This window comes from Stenella coeruleoalba (genome assembly GCF_951394435.1).
Source record: "Stenella coeruleoalba genome assembly, chromosome: 4".
Classification (NCBI taxonomy): domain Eukaryota; kingdom Metazoa; phylum Chordata; class Mammalia; order Artiodactyla; family Delphinidae; genus Stenella; species Stenella coeruleoalba.
In genome coordinates this window covers 133,708,968-133,725,068 of record NC_137149.1, presented here as the reverse complement: position 1 = coordinate 133,725,068, position 16,101 = coordinate 133,708,968, and the positions used below count along the sequence as shown (strand labels likewise).

Here is a 16,101-nt window from a genome sequence, read left to right as displayed (position 1 = left end):
TCTTCTTAAGAAACCTATTCTTTTTAGTAATTGATCAACATAACTTCAGTTTAGTTACTGCAATTCTTGGCATACATTTCTGGACCTATAATCTATACCAACGTTTTAAACATTAAACTTAAAACTCAGGGGGAAAAAGGTTCTTCAACTTGAGATCTTCTCTCCAGATCTCCATTCTTTGGAGTTTCCATGTGTGTGACCTGAAGAACTTGGAACCATTGAAATTCAAATGTAGGTAGGTAAGTGTTCACACCAGCGCATGCGTTGATTGCCTTATATTTCTTTGTATATGCATCTGTATTGCACCCCCTCAGTGCCTTTCTTCCTCTTCCTCCCCATAGATCATGCAGGGCCTGTGTCATCTTGATATTATGTAATTTTGTAATTCTGTATTTTGGTCAGTATTTGTCTGTGTTGTGTGTCAGGAGCAATTTTTAAAAGTCTTCAGACATTTATGACATTGTGCTGTCTAAAGACTGTCTTTCACACATAAGTGTTTGCTGTGTATGGGCCTTGGTTGCATTTTTGTGAATTGTGTTTGTTGAGCTCTGACAACATTCCCTTGGAGTTGCTGGTATTCTTTGAAGGACGCAAAAAGTCTCAGTCTTGAATTATGTTACTTATTTTCTCAAATCTAGAGAATGTGAACTATTTCTGGTTCTAAGGATTTCTTCCAGTTAGTCTTTAATTTAAAAGTCATATTCCTGATACCATTCACAATAGCATGAGTGTCAGCTACTATCCTTTGAAGTCTATTCAAAGCTTTCTTTGGGCAATAAGAAAAAGTGATTCAACTTAATCATTTGCTTCCAGCAATAAGTACTAATACTAATTTATTCCACACAAACAGGACCTCTACTTAACCCTCAAAAAAACTATTTATTGATAACATAGTAAGTTGTAACTGAAATAGGCAAACAGATCTAATCATGAAATATTTTCCTAGGCTTAAGTAGAATTTCTGCTCACATAAGCAAAATGAGATGTTAAGGTGCTTAATTAATGTTATGTTGCTCAAAATATCTGAGCATCACAATCTAGGATTCCTACTGTGCTTTTAATTTTACATTTTTTCTGTTGTCACATCTGCCAAGCATATCATTGAATTTCAGAATCTCTTTTTCCATATTGTTTTTCCAATTCCTATAAAAATCAGGTAATCTGTTGGCAGTGGTTCTTAAACTTTTGATCTCAGAACTCTTTTAGACACTTAAAAATTACTAAAGATCTCAAAGAATTTTTGTTTATATATATGGGTTATATCTATCAATATTTACTATATTGGAAATAAAAGTGACAGTTTTTAAAATTATTTAGTATTGCATTTTACTATCTTAACCTACCATTATAGGTTAAGGTAAATAGCATGTTTTTATGAAAAATAACTTTAAAAATTTTTTTAACAATTGCTGAGAACAGCATTTATTTTACTGTGAATGTATGATGGTAAAGAATACAATGACTACTAATACAATTTGGTGCCACTGACTGCGTTCATTCTAATGCCCCAGCAGTTTTGCCCACTAATGTTTTTGTACCATCAGTGCAAATGTCAATACAGTGAAAAAGGCAAATCAAATCTTGGTATTTTTATGAAAGTAGTTTTGACCTGGTGATCTTCTGAAAGGGTTTTGGGGACTCCACTTTGAGAACCATGTTCTAGGATGCTTGCTTATCTCGAAATGAAAATTTGTACCAACCTGTTTAAGTTTTTTCCCTCTTCTGGGCCTCCATTATCAAAGGAGAATGACTTGCCTGTAATTGGTATGAACAGATTTTAGAGTTACTTGAGTATAATTTTTGTTTTAGTTACCATCATAGAAATGGATATAAAAGAAAGCACCCAAGTGGTCCAAAATGAGGTCTGTCCATTGGATGACTATATATTTTTCTCTTTACTTGTGTGTGGTATGTGTGTTGTATGTGAGTATACAATCAGTTTGGCTCCTGGGTAGCTTGAAAACACATTTTCATGAAGCAGTGTGATTTTCATGAATTACGGCAATTCACACCATATGCCATTGGGCTATGCTACTTTTTCTGCTGATCTACCACAATTTCAAATATTACTGCTTCAATTTGTATGCCACAGATTGTATGAAACTCTGTAATATTTCTTAACCTTTTGTCCCTCTTATCCCTGGAACCAAAATTCATAATATTGTAAAATTAGAGAGCATTAGAGATGCTAAGTTAAGAGAACATGAAGAATATCTAAGTGGCATTCTCCTGTTGAGTTATCTCCTTCACAAATTTTGTTATTCCTCTAATGTCCCTGGACTGTTGGATTTTTATAGTTTGGACCAATAGTACTGAGGGGGTGTGTGATGCTTACATATATGCAAACACATAGTGGAGTTTGACTCACTCAATGCATGCGCTAGTGCTCACGCTTACGTACCTGAAAATTAATGATTCAGTAGCTCTGCAGTATTTGAAGAGGTAGTCAAAATGAATAAATAAATAAAGTTAAAAATACGGCTAAAGAACAAGAATCTGCAGAGGTGGTCCAATAGTAAGGAACTCTATCTACTGGTAAGTAACCAAAATAATTTCTAATATGGAAAGCTTCTTGGTACATGATCTTTAAAAATACTATAACCACAATACAATATTCTGCCACTATAACACATAGGTATAATACTATAATAGATACAATATTATAGGTATAACAAGTAATTTGCTTGTAAGATAATATAAGTATTGTGAGTCATTCATTAATTACTAAATTGTAGAGTTAGAAAAAATATTTAGCATCAAAAGCATAAAAACAAATCATTTAGTTGAATATGTTCTTTTATATCTACCTCCTTTTAGAACAGACTTCATAATTCCATTGCAAATTTTGAAATTGTTTTAGACTATCTGAACTCTAAATGTAAACTTAACTTTGTCTCAGGCCTTGTTTCCTATTCTTGTTTTGGTAATAGACCCCTTTCTAGTATAGATGGTCCCCACAGCGGAACCAGATAATATCCATAATTACTGTCAGTTTTAAGGGCTGATAAGCCTCTGTTGGCTGTCTCTTCATACTTCACTCTAAAAGCAGTAAAAATTAAGTACAGAGACCTCCGGGCAAGTAATCAGTTGGCATGTGAGACAGCTCAACCTTGCCTTTATGTTCTTTGCTGACGGTTAAGAACTAAGAAGAGTGACAAAGAGATTAGTACGCAAACTCCATCAAGGGATGCATGCTAAGAGGAAAATGTGTTCTGTAAGAAACAGATTTTTAATCTTTAAATTCCAAGTAGGTAACTTAAAAGAATTTAGAGAAAATTATTAACTTGAAAATGGCATATAATTTTTAAAAGGAAAAGAAAAAAATTTTGAAGGCATTCCTTTATCTTTAGATGAACCAGTTATTAACAGTAATAGTGTTTTGTATAGGCATGTGAATGTTTGTCTTTCTTCTTAGCTTATTCTAAGAGACAGTACTTCTGGTTTTCATTTTGATTTATTTACCTTCAACTCTACTGCTATAGGTATTCTATTATCATTGTTCATGAAGAGCCATTGTGGAAATCCAAGGCATATTAAGTACTTTAAAACCAATTAGTTTCTTAGAAAATGAAGGCAAGCAATGATGACAAAGCCGTATGACCTCATTCCCTTTACCTCTAAGATGATTGTCACTGTTATTAAATAAAACTTTGAAAAGAAAAATATTTTAAGTAACCAGATTTTTTTTTCCTTGTTAAAACTACTTTCCTTCCTAACAGTCATCAAAGAACACTCTGCTGCAAATAAACAATAACCTGTGTGTGTTACATACTTTTCATTCCTTATTATGGAGCAACTATTTTTAAGGGATTCTAAGATTTTTTTTGTCTTAATCTTTATTAAAATTGCTTTTTTTCTTACGCTTTTCATATACTCTGTGACTTCCTGTAATGCAAATGTTACTTTGTCTAACCTTTTAACTTAAAAACCAATGGTAGTGTTTACTTATACATTTTAAAACCTGCTCTGTAAAGATATAAGATCATGTTTTTTAAAAAAATTAGTGATTTGACATCTTATTTGAATTATTTTCATTTCTAAGTGTCTTTTAATCATTGAAAAGTTTTAAAATTCAACTCTTCTGAACTAATGTCTTAAAACATTTTCGAGGCAGTTATATGAGTGGACTTAATCTTGCTTTACTCTAATTGAAGTAGTGTTGAGTTTGCAATATAGAGAATAAGAGGTGTTTTCTTCTTACTAATGTCCATTTAATACATAAACATTTTTTTTGTGTTTTGTTGTTTTTTTTTTTTTTTTTACAGATTCCCTTCAAGCTCAACTTATCAACATGGGTGTTATTCCTACCTTAGTTAAATTACTGGGCATCCACTGCCAAAATGCAGCTCTTACAGAAATGTGTCTTGTTGCATTTGGCAATTTAGCAGAACTTGGTAAGTCCTAGCCATGAGTCAAAAATGTAATTAACTTATTAATGTACTTATAATAAATTTTCCTTTAGAGGTTAACCTGGGAATCTGTTTATATTAGTTTTTTTTTTTGAAGCATTGTAGATACATTGTTTCAATGTTAAAAAGTGTAGATCCAATTACATCTTAGGATTGTATTGTTTATAATTGGAGCTAGTTTGCTTTCCTAATTGCTTTATGTATTAAGGTTTAAAGTTTATACTTGTATACTATTTAATGAAATTGAATATTTAAAATGATCTCCAATTGACTTTAGTATTCTTAATGTGATGGTCTTAAAATCAAGTATTGTATTTCCAGGGCAAAAATAAGGACCTCATAATTTATTATGTTTTGTATGAACTATTTGCTTATCAGGTGAAAAGGAATCTAGCAGACTAAGGTTCTTCCCTCTCTTTTTACAAAATCCAAAAAAATAGTAGAGAACTTTTTCATCAGAATATGTTTGTAACAGAATTTGAAAAAAATATGAGAAATCCTTGAAAATCAGAAGGTGGGCAGAAACAGACCAGTGCTGGCAACACAGCCCAGCCCTAATAGAGGGAGGACTGATGACCCCAGCACCCCCATCTCTTTTCCCTGTTTTATTTTTCTCTATATCATGTATATTACCCTTTCTTCTTTTCTCTCCTTCCTCTCCATAATTCTTGATAGAAAGTTACAACTCCTGGTCTAAATCTACCCCACAACCATGTTCATAATAAATTGTTCATCATGGGGACAGTGAAACGAAATGATGTTTCATCATAGCTAAAATAATAGCTATATCAAATGAGTAAATCAATTCTATTAATATCCCCATTTTATAAATAAATAAACAGAAGCACCAGGACTCTAACCTTGGTTTTTCTAACTGAAAGCTCATGTCCTTGCACACTCACATTAAAATCTTGATTTCAGTACTTTACTTTTGCTTTGACTTCAAGTTAAGGGAGTAGGAATTATTTATCAGAGTTAATTTTTAGAAGTCATTTTTATTCAGTGGGTCATCTCCTGGCATTTGTGAATGTTTCTTGTCTTCTCTTCTGCTTTTTTCTTTTTCATACTGTCTCATTATTTCCATCATTCAAGTAGGGCCAAGAATGAAACAACGTTAATTTACTGTTTTACAAGTTAGTTTCCATTATTAAAATGGAATGTAGGAGTTTGTGTTTAGTATACTTTGTAGAATTAAGACAAAGTATGTTATAATCCCTGATAATGTCATAACCTTTGTAACAGAGACAGACACCAGTTAATATGAGTTACCTGTGTTAAGGTGTCAGGATTTGTTTGGGAAATTGTATAGACCACCTCGATTCTGCATGCAGGGAGACCTGGGTCTGTATTAAAAGATGGATATGCACCCAATTTAGTTTGGCCCAATTCCATACTCTGGTCCCAGCTGTTACTGCCCTTACCCCATATGGAGAAAGAAAGTACAAAAGAGAAATACTTCTTCATTTACTAAGACTTCTAGAGTATATATCATGAGTCTGTTATGCCCATGTAATAGCTAAGTTATACATCAACACTGAAATAAAACATGTATGCCCAGGATACATGTTTTCTCTTTTCAGTGTGGGCTTTATTGCCCGTGAGTTAGCGAATCACCTAGTATTATTTTATGGACACAGGTAAAGATCAAGATCATATCACATTTATATCACACACTTCTGAGTATGGCATATCATTAAATGCTAGAGTTACTTTTTGTCAAAATTTCTTAATAAAAATGTTAAATAGCAGAAATTTGTGTAGTTTTGCTCACTAAAGATATAAAGACAAAATATAAAATAATTAAACAATTGCAAACTATTTCATAATTGGGGGCCGAAAAGGAATGTGCAGCTCTATCTTTTTATTCTCTTTCAGTCCTACTTTATGTGCACACATAATTTTTCTATATTCACAATTATAGCATTAATCCAATTTTAAAGTTTGCAGATTTATTTAACATTATAGATTAAGCAGAATGGGATTTTTTTCCCCTTTTTATTTGGCTCCACAATCTTTTATAAATAAAATTGTCTGCTTAAAATATTAGTATTTGGGGGGTTAGAGATGTTAGAATGAAAATCTGCACTTACTTTCACTCTCTTCTGGAAACCAACTAAAACTACAATAGATTCTTTTTTAAATGCAAAACCATCAAGGAAAAGAAAGCGGGGTTGGTGGGGGGACCAAGTAAAGAGGTTAACACAGAAACTTTTTAGAGCCCGGAAAGAAAAGCAAGCAGTAACTCACTTAGCAAAACTTTGAAATCTAAATCCTGAATTGGAAAACCAAGAACTAACCAGTTTGCTCTTTGGAATCTTAAAAAAGTTTAGGATTTGGTGGCATCAAGATTTCTAAACCTTCTTTCCCTTCCCACACTGTGGTAACTAGCCCTTCCCATCTAAGCAGAAGACTGTGTTTACTCTCTGGAGAGACTAAAAATAGAGGGTTTGTACACTGGGGACATCAGACTAAATGAAGTAAGAGGTACCAGAGTACCATTCTGAACACAGTTAAGTGAAGGTAGGTATGCTTAATGGTCCCATTTGTCCTTTAGAACATGGACTTAAAGATGCTTACGTTGGAGTTTCTCTACAAAAGAGCCATCTGACCTACAGGGAATCTTCAGTCAACAAGGCCGCTCATAGATTGGCATTGACATATATACACTAATATGTATAAAATAGGTAACTAGGGCTTCCCTGGTGGCGCAGTGGTTGAGAGTCCACCTGCCAATGCAGGGGACACGGGTTCGTACCCCGGTCCGGGAGGATCCCACACGCCGCGGAGTGGCTAGGCCCATCAGCCATGGCCTCTGAGCCTGCGCGTCCGGAGCCTGTGCTCCGCAACGGGAGAGGCCACAATAGTGAGAGGCCCGCGTACTGCCAAAAAAAAAAATAGGTAACTAATAAGAACCTGCTGTGTAATATATAAATTAAATGAATAAAATAAGGCCACTCCTACTCATAGATCCTAATCAGTTTTTAGATCCCAGTTAATCAGTGGCAGACAAGCAGAGAGGTGACGACAGCCTGTAAATGGAAGATAAATAAACAAAAAAAGGTAACTCGGAGGAAATAGAAACTATGCAGGATGGGGGTGGGGGATACTCAAACATGCTCAGAGAAATGAGAAAAATGCTGTAATCATGAAACTAACAGGATGCTATTTTTAAAGAAAAGGAACAAATGAAAAAGCTAGAACATTAAAAACAATAGCTAAAATGAAAGCCAATAAAATGTATGGAGAAATATTTATAGATATAAAGCAAAAAACAAGGATATGGAAAGTAGAAGCGAAAATATAGAGGATCAAACGAAGAGTTCTAGAAAGAGGTAAATAGGAGGAAATGGCCAAATAACTCAAGTACCACAAAGCTAAAGTATATATTTCTCCAGATTGGAAGAATCTGTCAAATGCCTAGCCTAGCAGATGAAAATTAGGCCCCCAGACCATGGCACATCAATGTGAAGTTTTAGAATAATGGGGACAAAGAGAATCTTTTACAGACTTCCAGAGAGAGGGGAAAAAGTTACATAAAAAAGATGGTGAATCAGTAGACGTCAGATGTATCAAAACAACACTGATAACCAGAAGAAAATGGAATATTTGTCTTCAAAAATTTGAGGAAAAATTATTTCCAATATAGAATTCTATATGCAAACCATCAGTCAAGTCTGAGGTTACAATAAGGACACTGTCAAACATGAATGTCTCAAAATTGGTGTCCTACATCTTTCCTGGAAGCCACTGGAAGATGTGTCCCACCAAAACAAGGGATATAAATAATAAGACTACATAGGAATCAGGAAACAAGAGATACAACAGGAAAATAGGAGTTCCTAGTATTATGGTGACATGAGAGCCCCAAATGGCCTATTTTCAAAGAGTAACCAGTCCAGATTGGGGAAATTCTTTACGAGATGAAATTGATTGAGCACCTAAAGTGAACGAGCTTATTAAGAGAAAACTAGACAACTGACAGAGTGTGGAGTTGAACTAATGTAAGTACATTGAAAACTAAGTAAATGAGAAAAAAAAATTTCCTGGGAAATAAAAGTAATTCCAGGGCAAATGAAATAGTGTATCATTGAAACACTAATTATTGAAATAACCAAAATTACAGTATAATTACAGTGAGAAGATGGAGGATATTGTGGAGACAAGAAGAAAAGGAAGCTAGTGCTTCATCTTTCATAGTGGGAAGTCAATCAAAACTTAATATAAATACGTTATTTAAAGATTTGGAGGTAAATACCAGTGAATTAGCTAAAAGAGCTTTATGTGCTTATTTTTGAAGAAGAAATGGGCAAGGGAGTCGATTCTGCCGGTAGTGTAAGTATTAGGACTAACTCTTTAAACTCATATATAATTTTGATTAAAAAAAAAGAAAACCCTTAGGAAATAAGCCTTCTTGCTAAAGGTCTGTTAAGGATCCATGGCATTTAATCCGAATATAATGTCCAAGTCATAATTCACACTATCTTTTCTCTGTATCCACCTGCAGGATAAGTACAGGTTTTTTTCGTTAATTCCTATGTTAATCATAGTGCCTTGTTTCCTTGTGCTGGCGAATGACGTGAATTACTTAACAGCAGTGATTTGGTTTCAGTTTAATAAGTAGAAGAATAAAATATGGATTGGAAAAAAGAGTGCTAGAACTATTATTTTTTGAAAAGAATAATAGCACATAACTAGATAAATGATGTCTATTTCACCTGTGATTTTATGTTTCATTTTATTTGAAGAATTGTCTGAAACAGAGGAGTAACCACCAGCGTTAAGGAGTTAAATCATTCCTATTTAAATCAAACTAACCTCCTTTTAGGGTAAGGTGGGCTGACGTTTGTAAACTATGATTTCTGAGGGTTTAGGTAGCCTATCAGAAAAGACACTTCACCCACACTCCTTTTTTTGTGGCACTGAGGAATCCTTACAAGTCTTGGAGTGGATTCTCATCATTTTGGCATAGATGTGGTACATGTGCCCAAAGCAGTGTAACAGTAGAGTGAATCAAAACTGTATTAAGCCATATAAAATTTTATGTTTCTCCATTTTCTTTTAAAGTTGAATTTGTAAGATTTTTTATTTGACATTGGCAGAGATTTACCAGAGACTAGAGAGCAGAATATCGCTCTTACATTCATTTACTTGTTCTTTCAGTCACACGTTCATGCAATCAATAAATTTCTTTTGAACACCTGCTCTCTACTGGGCACTATACTGTACACTGTATTTATGGTAGTTAAAATACTATACACTGTCCGTGCCCTCAAAGAACTTCAGTGGGTGAGATGGAAATTTATTTTTAAATGAATTTACAAATAAATAAGCATATAATTTTAAATTATGATAATTGCTAGTATGAGAAAGTAATTGAACAGGGTAAGGAACTAATTTAAATGACAGGCATAGACTCTAGGTGGGACAGAGCATTTTCAGACAGTCAAAATTTCAAAATATTTATCTCCTATACACAGTACGTAGCAGCTTTCTCAGGAAAATGCTGGAGGATGCCTCCACCAAAACTAAAAATGTGAAGGTGAAAGGACATAGATAATAGAGTATCTGATACAGGAGGGAGAAGAAAGCATCCATCAAGGTGATGAAAAAGAAATTCCAGGATGTCAGCTGTGCCCCACAAACATGGAGAGCAACCAGTCTAGGTTGGATTTGAAAGAAACTTCTAGATAAATTGATAGGATATCTGATGCAGCAAAAGAAACTGAGAAGAGACTTGGAGAGAAAGGGAATGGATTCTGGTTGTATTTTGGAGGTGGACTGATAGACCTTGGTTATTCTTTGGCTGTACAGTTGAGTGAGAACAAGTGAGCAGTGACCCCCAGGTTTCTGCCCGCATGGCAGATGGCTAGGTGGCATGTTCCTTCACTAGATTATGGAAGTCTGGAGGAAGAACAGATTTCAGGGGAGTATGAGAAGTCCACTTATACATGGAGTTTGGATGCTAGAGAGAGATTCAAATGGAGATGTCAAATGGCCAGTTAAATAAATAGCCTGGAGTCCAGAAGAGGGCTAGAGATATGATTATATAAGCATCAACATATAGGTGCTATTTTATGCTATGGAAGAAGTCAGGTTGCCTAGGGTGAGAGTAAGGCTCAAAAAGGTGAGAAGGCAAAGGATCAAGTCCCAAGGAACCACAACAGAATGTATAGAGGTCTGGTGCAGGAGGAGGAGCCAGCAAGGGAGACCGCAGAATGGAGAGGTGGGCCAAACTAGTCTGAGCTGGGTTTAGGAATGCATGTGAGTTGAGAAAGTAAAGACAGTGTATGTAGACAATGCTGTCAAGAAATTTGTTTGTGAAAGGGAACAGATGGGATGGTAGTGAATAAAAGTGGTGTAAAGGGAAGGTGTTTGTTTTTAATATTGCTATTTTTCTGTGAGAAATATTAAAGCACATTTAAACGGTGAGGATGAGGCTCTAGAGTGAGAGGCTGGAGATGGTGAAGAGGAAGAGGGAATGAGGAATTGGCCTTTGATAGCAAAACTTGTTAGGGGCTTCCCTGGTGGTGCGGTGGTTAAGAATCGAACTGCCAATGCATGGGACACGGGTTCAAGCCCTGGTCCGGGAAGATCCCACATGCTGCGGAGCAACTAAGCCCGTGCGCCACAACTACTGAGCCTGCGCTCTGAAGCCCACAAGCCACAACTGTTGAGCCCACGTGCCACAGCTACTGAAGCCTGCACGCCTAGAGCCCCTGCTCTGCAACAAGAGAAGACACTGCAATGAGAAGCCCACGCACCGTAACGAAGAGTAGCCCCCGCTCACCGCAACTAGAGAAAGCCGCACGCAGCAAGGAAGACCCAAGGCAGCCAAAAATAAATTTTAAAAATAAATAAATTAGAAAGACATGTCAAGAAGAATGCAAAAGTATACCACTGTATTGGTGTAAAGACAAGTCACCTTTAATTCAGCCATGTAAAATGCAGTCTGTTACGAGTAATTTTTCTTCTTTGACTAAAAGCCTTGAAACTATGAATTTATAACAGTAATTTTACTGTTGCTATGATTACCTATATGTTATGCTAGTGAACATTTATTTTATAGCCTTGAATAAAATTGGGCCAGAACATTTTCTTTAAAGACTTAGATGTTTTTCCTCTTCAGGGGCATTTAAAAAAATGGTTTTGATTGTTCCTGTATTTGAAGAGTGTTTGCACTTATCAGTAATGGTAAAAAATGACCAAATATTGAAGGTAATAGAAAACAATTTCTGGGCTTAGTTTTGTTTGCTTACTCTAAATTTTCCTCTTGTTTTTTGCAGAGTCAAGTAAAGAACAGTTTGCCAGTACAAACATTGCTGAAGAGCTGGTAAAACTCTTCAAGAAACAAATAGACCATGATAAGAGGGAAATGGTGTTTGAGGTTCTTGCTCCATTGGCAGAAAACGGTGAGAAAATAAATGCATCTCTTGATTTTTGATCATGTAGGCTTTTTCCATTTTTTTCTAATATTATTTAATGGCCAGCTATTTAACTCAAAATTCTTTTTTTTTAATTAATGATGTGATAAGTTTTATTTTGGGTATCTCTAACTTCAGCTGCATTATCTACTGCATAACTATATCTACATTGGCCAAAGCTACTTTCCAAGTTTCTTTGATTTTATAATCTTGGCAAAGATGGTTCTGTAGCTTATACATTCTTATGCCAATCTGGAAAAGGCAGCCAGTAGGCTGAACTCCACTTATGTACCCTTGCAGGGCAAAAAGGTCATAAAAGTTGGAGTACCAGGCCTACCAACAGTGTGAACACTGGTAAACTATTCCTGTCTTTGAGCAAAAAATCTTAAGGGATACACTCTAGGAATAAGAGGGAACCAGAGTAAGGAAACCATCCCATATAAATAATTTTTCAAATACAGTGTCTAGCACACAATCAAAGAGGACCAGACACATGAGGAGACAAGACATTGTAAGCAAGAATCAGCACAAAGAACAGGAAACAGCAGCAAATCTCCAGATACTGGAATTATTAGACTTTGACTCAAAACAGGTATGCTTATTATGTTCAGAGAGTTAAAAACAAGCTTAAAATTTTTAGAAGGAAACTAGAAACTATAAAAAGTGGAATGAATAGCAGATTTGAAAAAGAAGCAATTGGAAATTCCTGAATTGAAAAATACAACCAAAATTAAGAACCTAATAGGGCTTCCCTGGTGCTGCAGTGGTTGAGAGTCCACCTGGGGACATGGGTTCATGCCCCGGTCCAGGAAGATCCCACATGCTGCAGAGCGGCTAGGCCCGTAAGCCATGGCCGCTGAGCCTGCGCGTCTGGAGCCTGTGCTCCGCAACGGGAGAGGCCACAACAGTGAGAGGCCCGTGTACCGCAAAAAAAAAAAAAAAAAAAATTAAGAACCTAATAGTTGAGTTTAACAGCAGATTAAATATAGCTGAATTAGAGAACCAGTGAACTGGAAGATAGATTGGAAGAAAATCCAGAATGAAATATAGAGAAATAAAAGACCCAGTATACATAAGAGAGAATAAGAGGTACAGAGTATAAAGTGAGAGGGTCTCATATACATTTTTTGGAGTCCCAGAAGGAGGGCAGATGGGAGGGCAGAAGTTTGAAGAAATTTTGTCAGAACCCTTACCAGAAATTATGAAAGATATCAAAGATTCAAGAAGCCCAATGAATTTAAAACATGATAAAAAGAAATACACATTTCGATACATCATATTGAAATTGCAAAAAAAAAAAAAGACTAAAGTTTTAAAAGTAGCCAGGAAAAATATAGATTACCTTAAAAGAGGCAAAAGTTTGACAGCTAACTTCTCGACAGTAGCAATGAAAGCCAGATGACAAACATCTTCTGTGTGCCGAAAGAAAATAAATTCAATCTAAAATTCTAAACCCAGTGAAAATACCCATCAAAACTGAAAGCAAAATGAAGATATTTTCAGGTTAGAAACTGCGAAAGTTCACCACCAATATACCCTTACTAAAGGAAATTATAAAGGATGTTTGTTAGAAAAAAGGAAAATGATTCCAAAAACAAAAGGAAACTGACTCCAGAAGGAAGGTTATAGGTACAAGGGAGGAGAAGGAAGCAAAATAACCCAGTAAATGTGTGTAAACTCATGAACATTGAATATATAAAATAATAAAAATAATTCACTGTGAAGTTTAAAATGTATATGTGTATAATCTAAAGTACACCACAGAATGAGTGTATAAATCTGGAGGGAGGTAAGAGTAGTTAAAGAGTCCCAAGACCCTTGTACTACATGGAGGAAAGTACTATTAGATTCTGGTGAATAAATGATTTCAAATTTTAAGGTGAACTAAAATAATTTTTAAAACCAGTGTGTAACTACCAAACTAATGGAAGGATTTATGGAAAGATTTTTTTTGTTTTAATACCCCATCAATCCTAATTAACAGAAGAGCAGAGAGAAAAGGGAACATGGAACAGGGGGTAAAAATAGGGCAGAAAAAATCTGCTAGATTTATGACACAGTATTTCATTAATTACATTAAATGTATGTGGCCTGCATGCTTTAGTTAAAAGACTAATCGTTAACTGATTTTTAAAAAACCAGCTTTTTTTTTAAACAAGCAATGCTTCTTAAGTATGAGGAGATATAAAAGGTTGAGATTAAAAAGATTGGAAAAAATATACCATTGAAACCTAAAAAAGGCTGAGGTAGTCATATTAATATCAGATAAAAGAGACTTTAATATTAAAAGACTTGGTAGAGATAAAGAAGGTGACTTTATCATGATAAAAGGTCCAATTCCTGGAAGCTATAAAAATGTACATTATGTCAAAAGATATGAAGCAAAAATATTCAGAACTATGAGGTACCCTAAATATCCACAAAAATCATTATAGAACAAAAATTAAAAAATAGGAATATAGAAAATGTGGGCAACATGATTAAGAAAATTGATTTAATGGACGTATTTTGGAACACTGCACCCTGCTTCAGAGCCCTTTCTTTTCAAGTACATATGAAACATTTAAAACATGTATACTGATGGGAAAAATATCAAAGGATTGCAATCTTAGAGTATGTTCTCTGATCTAAGTGAATTACAATAGTAACTAATAATAAAAAGATAACTAGGAAATCCCCATTTGTTTAGATATTAAGAAATACACTTCAGATACCTTGGAGTTCAAAGAAGAATCATGAAGAAAATTAGAACATTTTTCTAATAATGAAAATGAGAACACTATCTCAAATCTTGTGTGTTGCAGGTAAAGCCATACTTAGAGGGATTTTTTTTTTCACTTTAAATGAATATAATAGAAAAGGAAAAAGCTAACATCAGTGAGCTCAGTATTAACCTCAGGAATTGAGAGAGGGAAAACATAAATGAAACCCAAAGAAATTACAATAGAAGGAAGGAAATACAGGAACTGAAATTAATAAAATAGAATATATGTAATGCAATATAAGCATATACTTGCCTATGTTGAGTCTGAAAAGACATCATAAAACTGGTAAATCCCTAGTAGGATTAATCAGGAAAAAAAAAAGAGAGAAAGCACAAATAACCAAAATCAAGAAAACAGAGATCTCACTACAGATCTTAAAGATATTCGGAGAATGTTATGAAAATTTGATGCCAATACATTTTCAAGTATGGGTGATATAGAATAGAAAAGCTGAGTAATCTTATCTTAATTTTTTTCCAGAATAGGAAAAGCAGATATACTCACCAATATATTTTGTGAAGCTAATAACTAATAAAATACCAACAAAGACAATACAAGAATAAAAATTAAAGACCAGTCTCACCATGAGCATAGGTCCAAAATTCCCATAAACTTTAGCAAACAAAATCCAATAATATATTTAAAAATTAATCATCATACCAAATTGGATTTATTCTAGAAATATAAAGTAGTTTAGTATTCCAAATGCAATCAATATAATTCATCACATTAAAACTTAATAAAGGAGAAAAAATCAAATGATCTTGTCATTTAGAAAAAGCATTTTAGAAGATTAACCATCCTTCCATGATTTTTAAAAACTCTTTGCAAACCATAACTAGAAGAGAATGAAAAGAATATATAAACAGAAGCCTATAGAAAGCATCATACTGAGTGGTATAACAAAAAGCATTTCCTTTTAAGATTGGGAATAGGAAAGGTCATCCCCATTTTTATTTCTTATTGTATTGTAGGAACTATCCAGTGCTGTAGAGTAAAAAAGAAAGAAAAGATATAGGAAAGAAAGAAATAAAACTATCATTATTCATAGATATGATTATGTATATCAAAAATATACTGGTGGTGCAGTGGTTGAGAGTCCACGTGCCGATGCAGGGGACACGGGTTCGTGCCCCAGTCCGGGAAGATCCCACATGCCACGGAGGGGCTGGGCCCGTGAGCCATGGCCGCTGAGCTTGCGCGTCCGGAGCCTGTGCTCCACAACGGGAGAGGCCGCAACAGTGAGAGGCCCACGTACCGCAAAAAAAAAAAAAAAAATACATATATATATATAGATATAGATATAGATATAATTTTTAAAATTAGAATTTGGTTGGGTTGCCAGGCAAGACAAAAACATCTAAAAACCAAAGCATTGTATTTTTACATACCAGCAAAAACAGAAAATATATTTTTTAAAATGGCACTGTTTAAAAATGAAGTATAAATAAATAAATAAATACACTGTATAAAAAATGAAGTATTTAAGGGAATTCCCTGGCGGTC

The 16,101-nt window shown here is 34.6% G+C and overlaps 1 protein-coding gene across 7 annotated transcripts in view; it reads left to right on the top strand.

Annotated features, from left to right (window-relative positions):
* RAP1GDS1 (Rap1 GTPase-GDP dissociation stimulator 1) overlaps nucleotides 1-16,101 on the top strand; it is a 155,926-nt gene that overhangs the window by 107,305 nt on the left and 32,520 nt on the right. For all 7 annotated transcript variants that reach the window (XR_013827936.1, XM_079919282.1, XM_079919285.1 and 4 more), the window contains 2 exons: nucleotides 4,266-4,394; nucleotides 11,693-11,818. Coding sequence is in view for 6 of the 7 variants with exons in the window: in XM_079919282.1 (XP_079775408.1) it covers nucleotides 4,266-4,394; nucleotides 11,693-11,818 (255 nt within the window). In the remaining variant the exon portion in view is untranslated. The remainder of the gene's footprint in view (nucleotides 1-4,265; nucleotides 4,395-11,692; nucleotides 11,819-16,101) is intronic.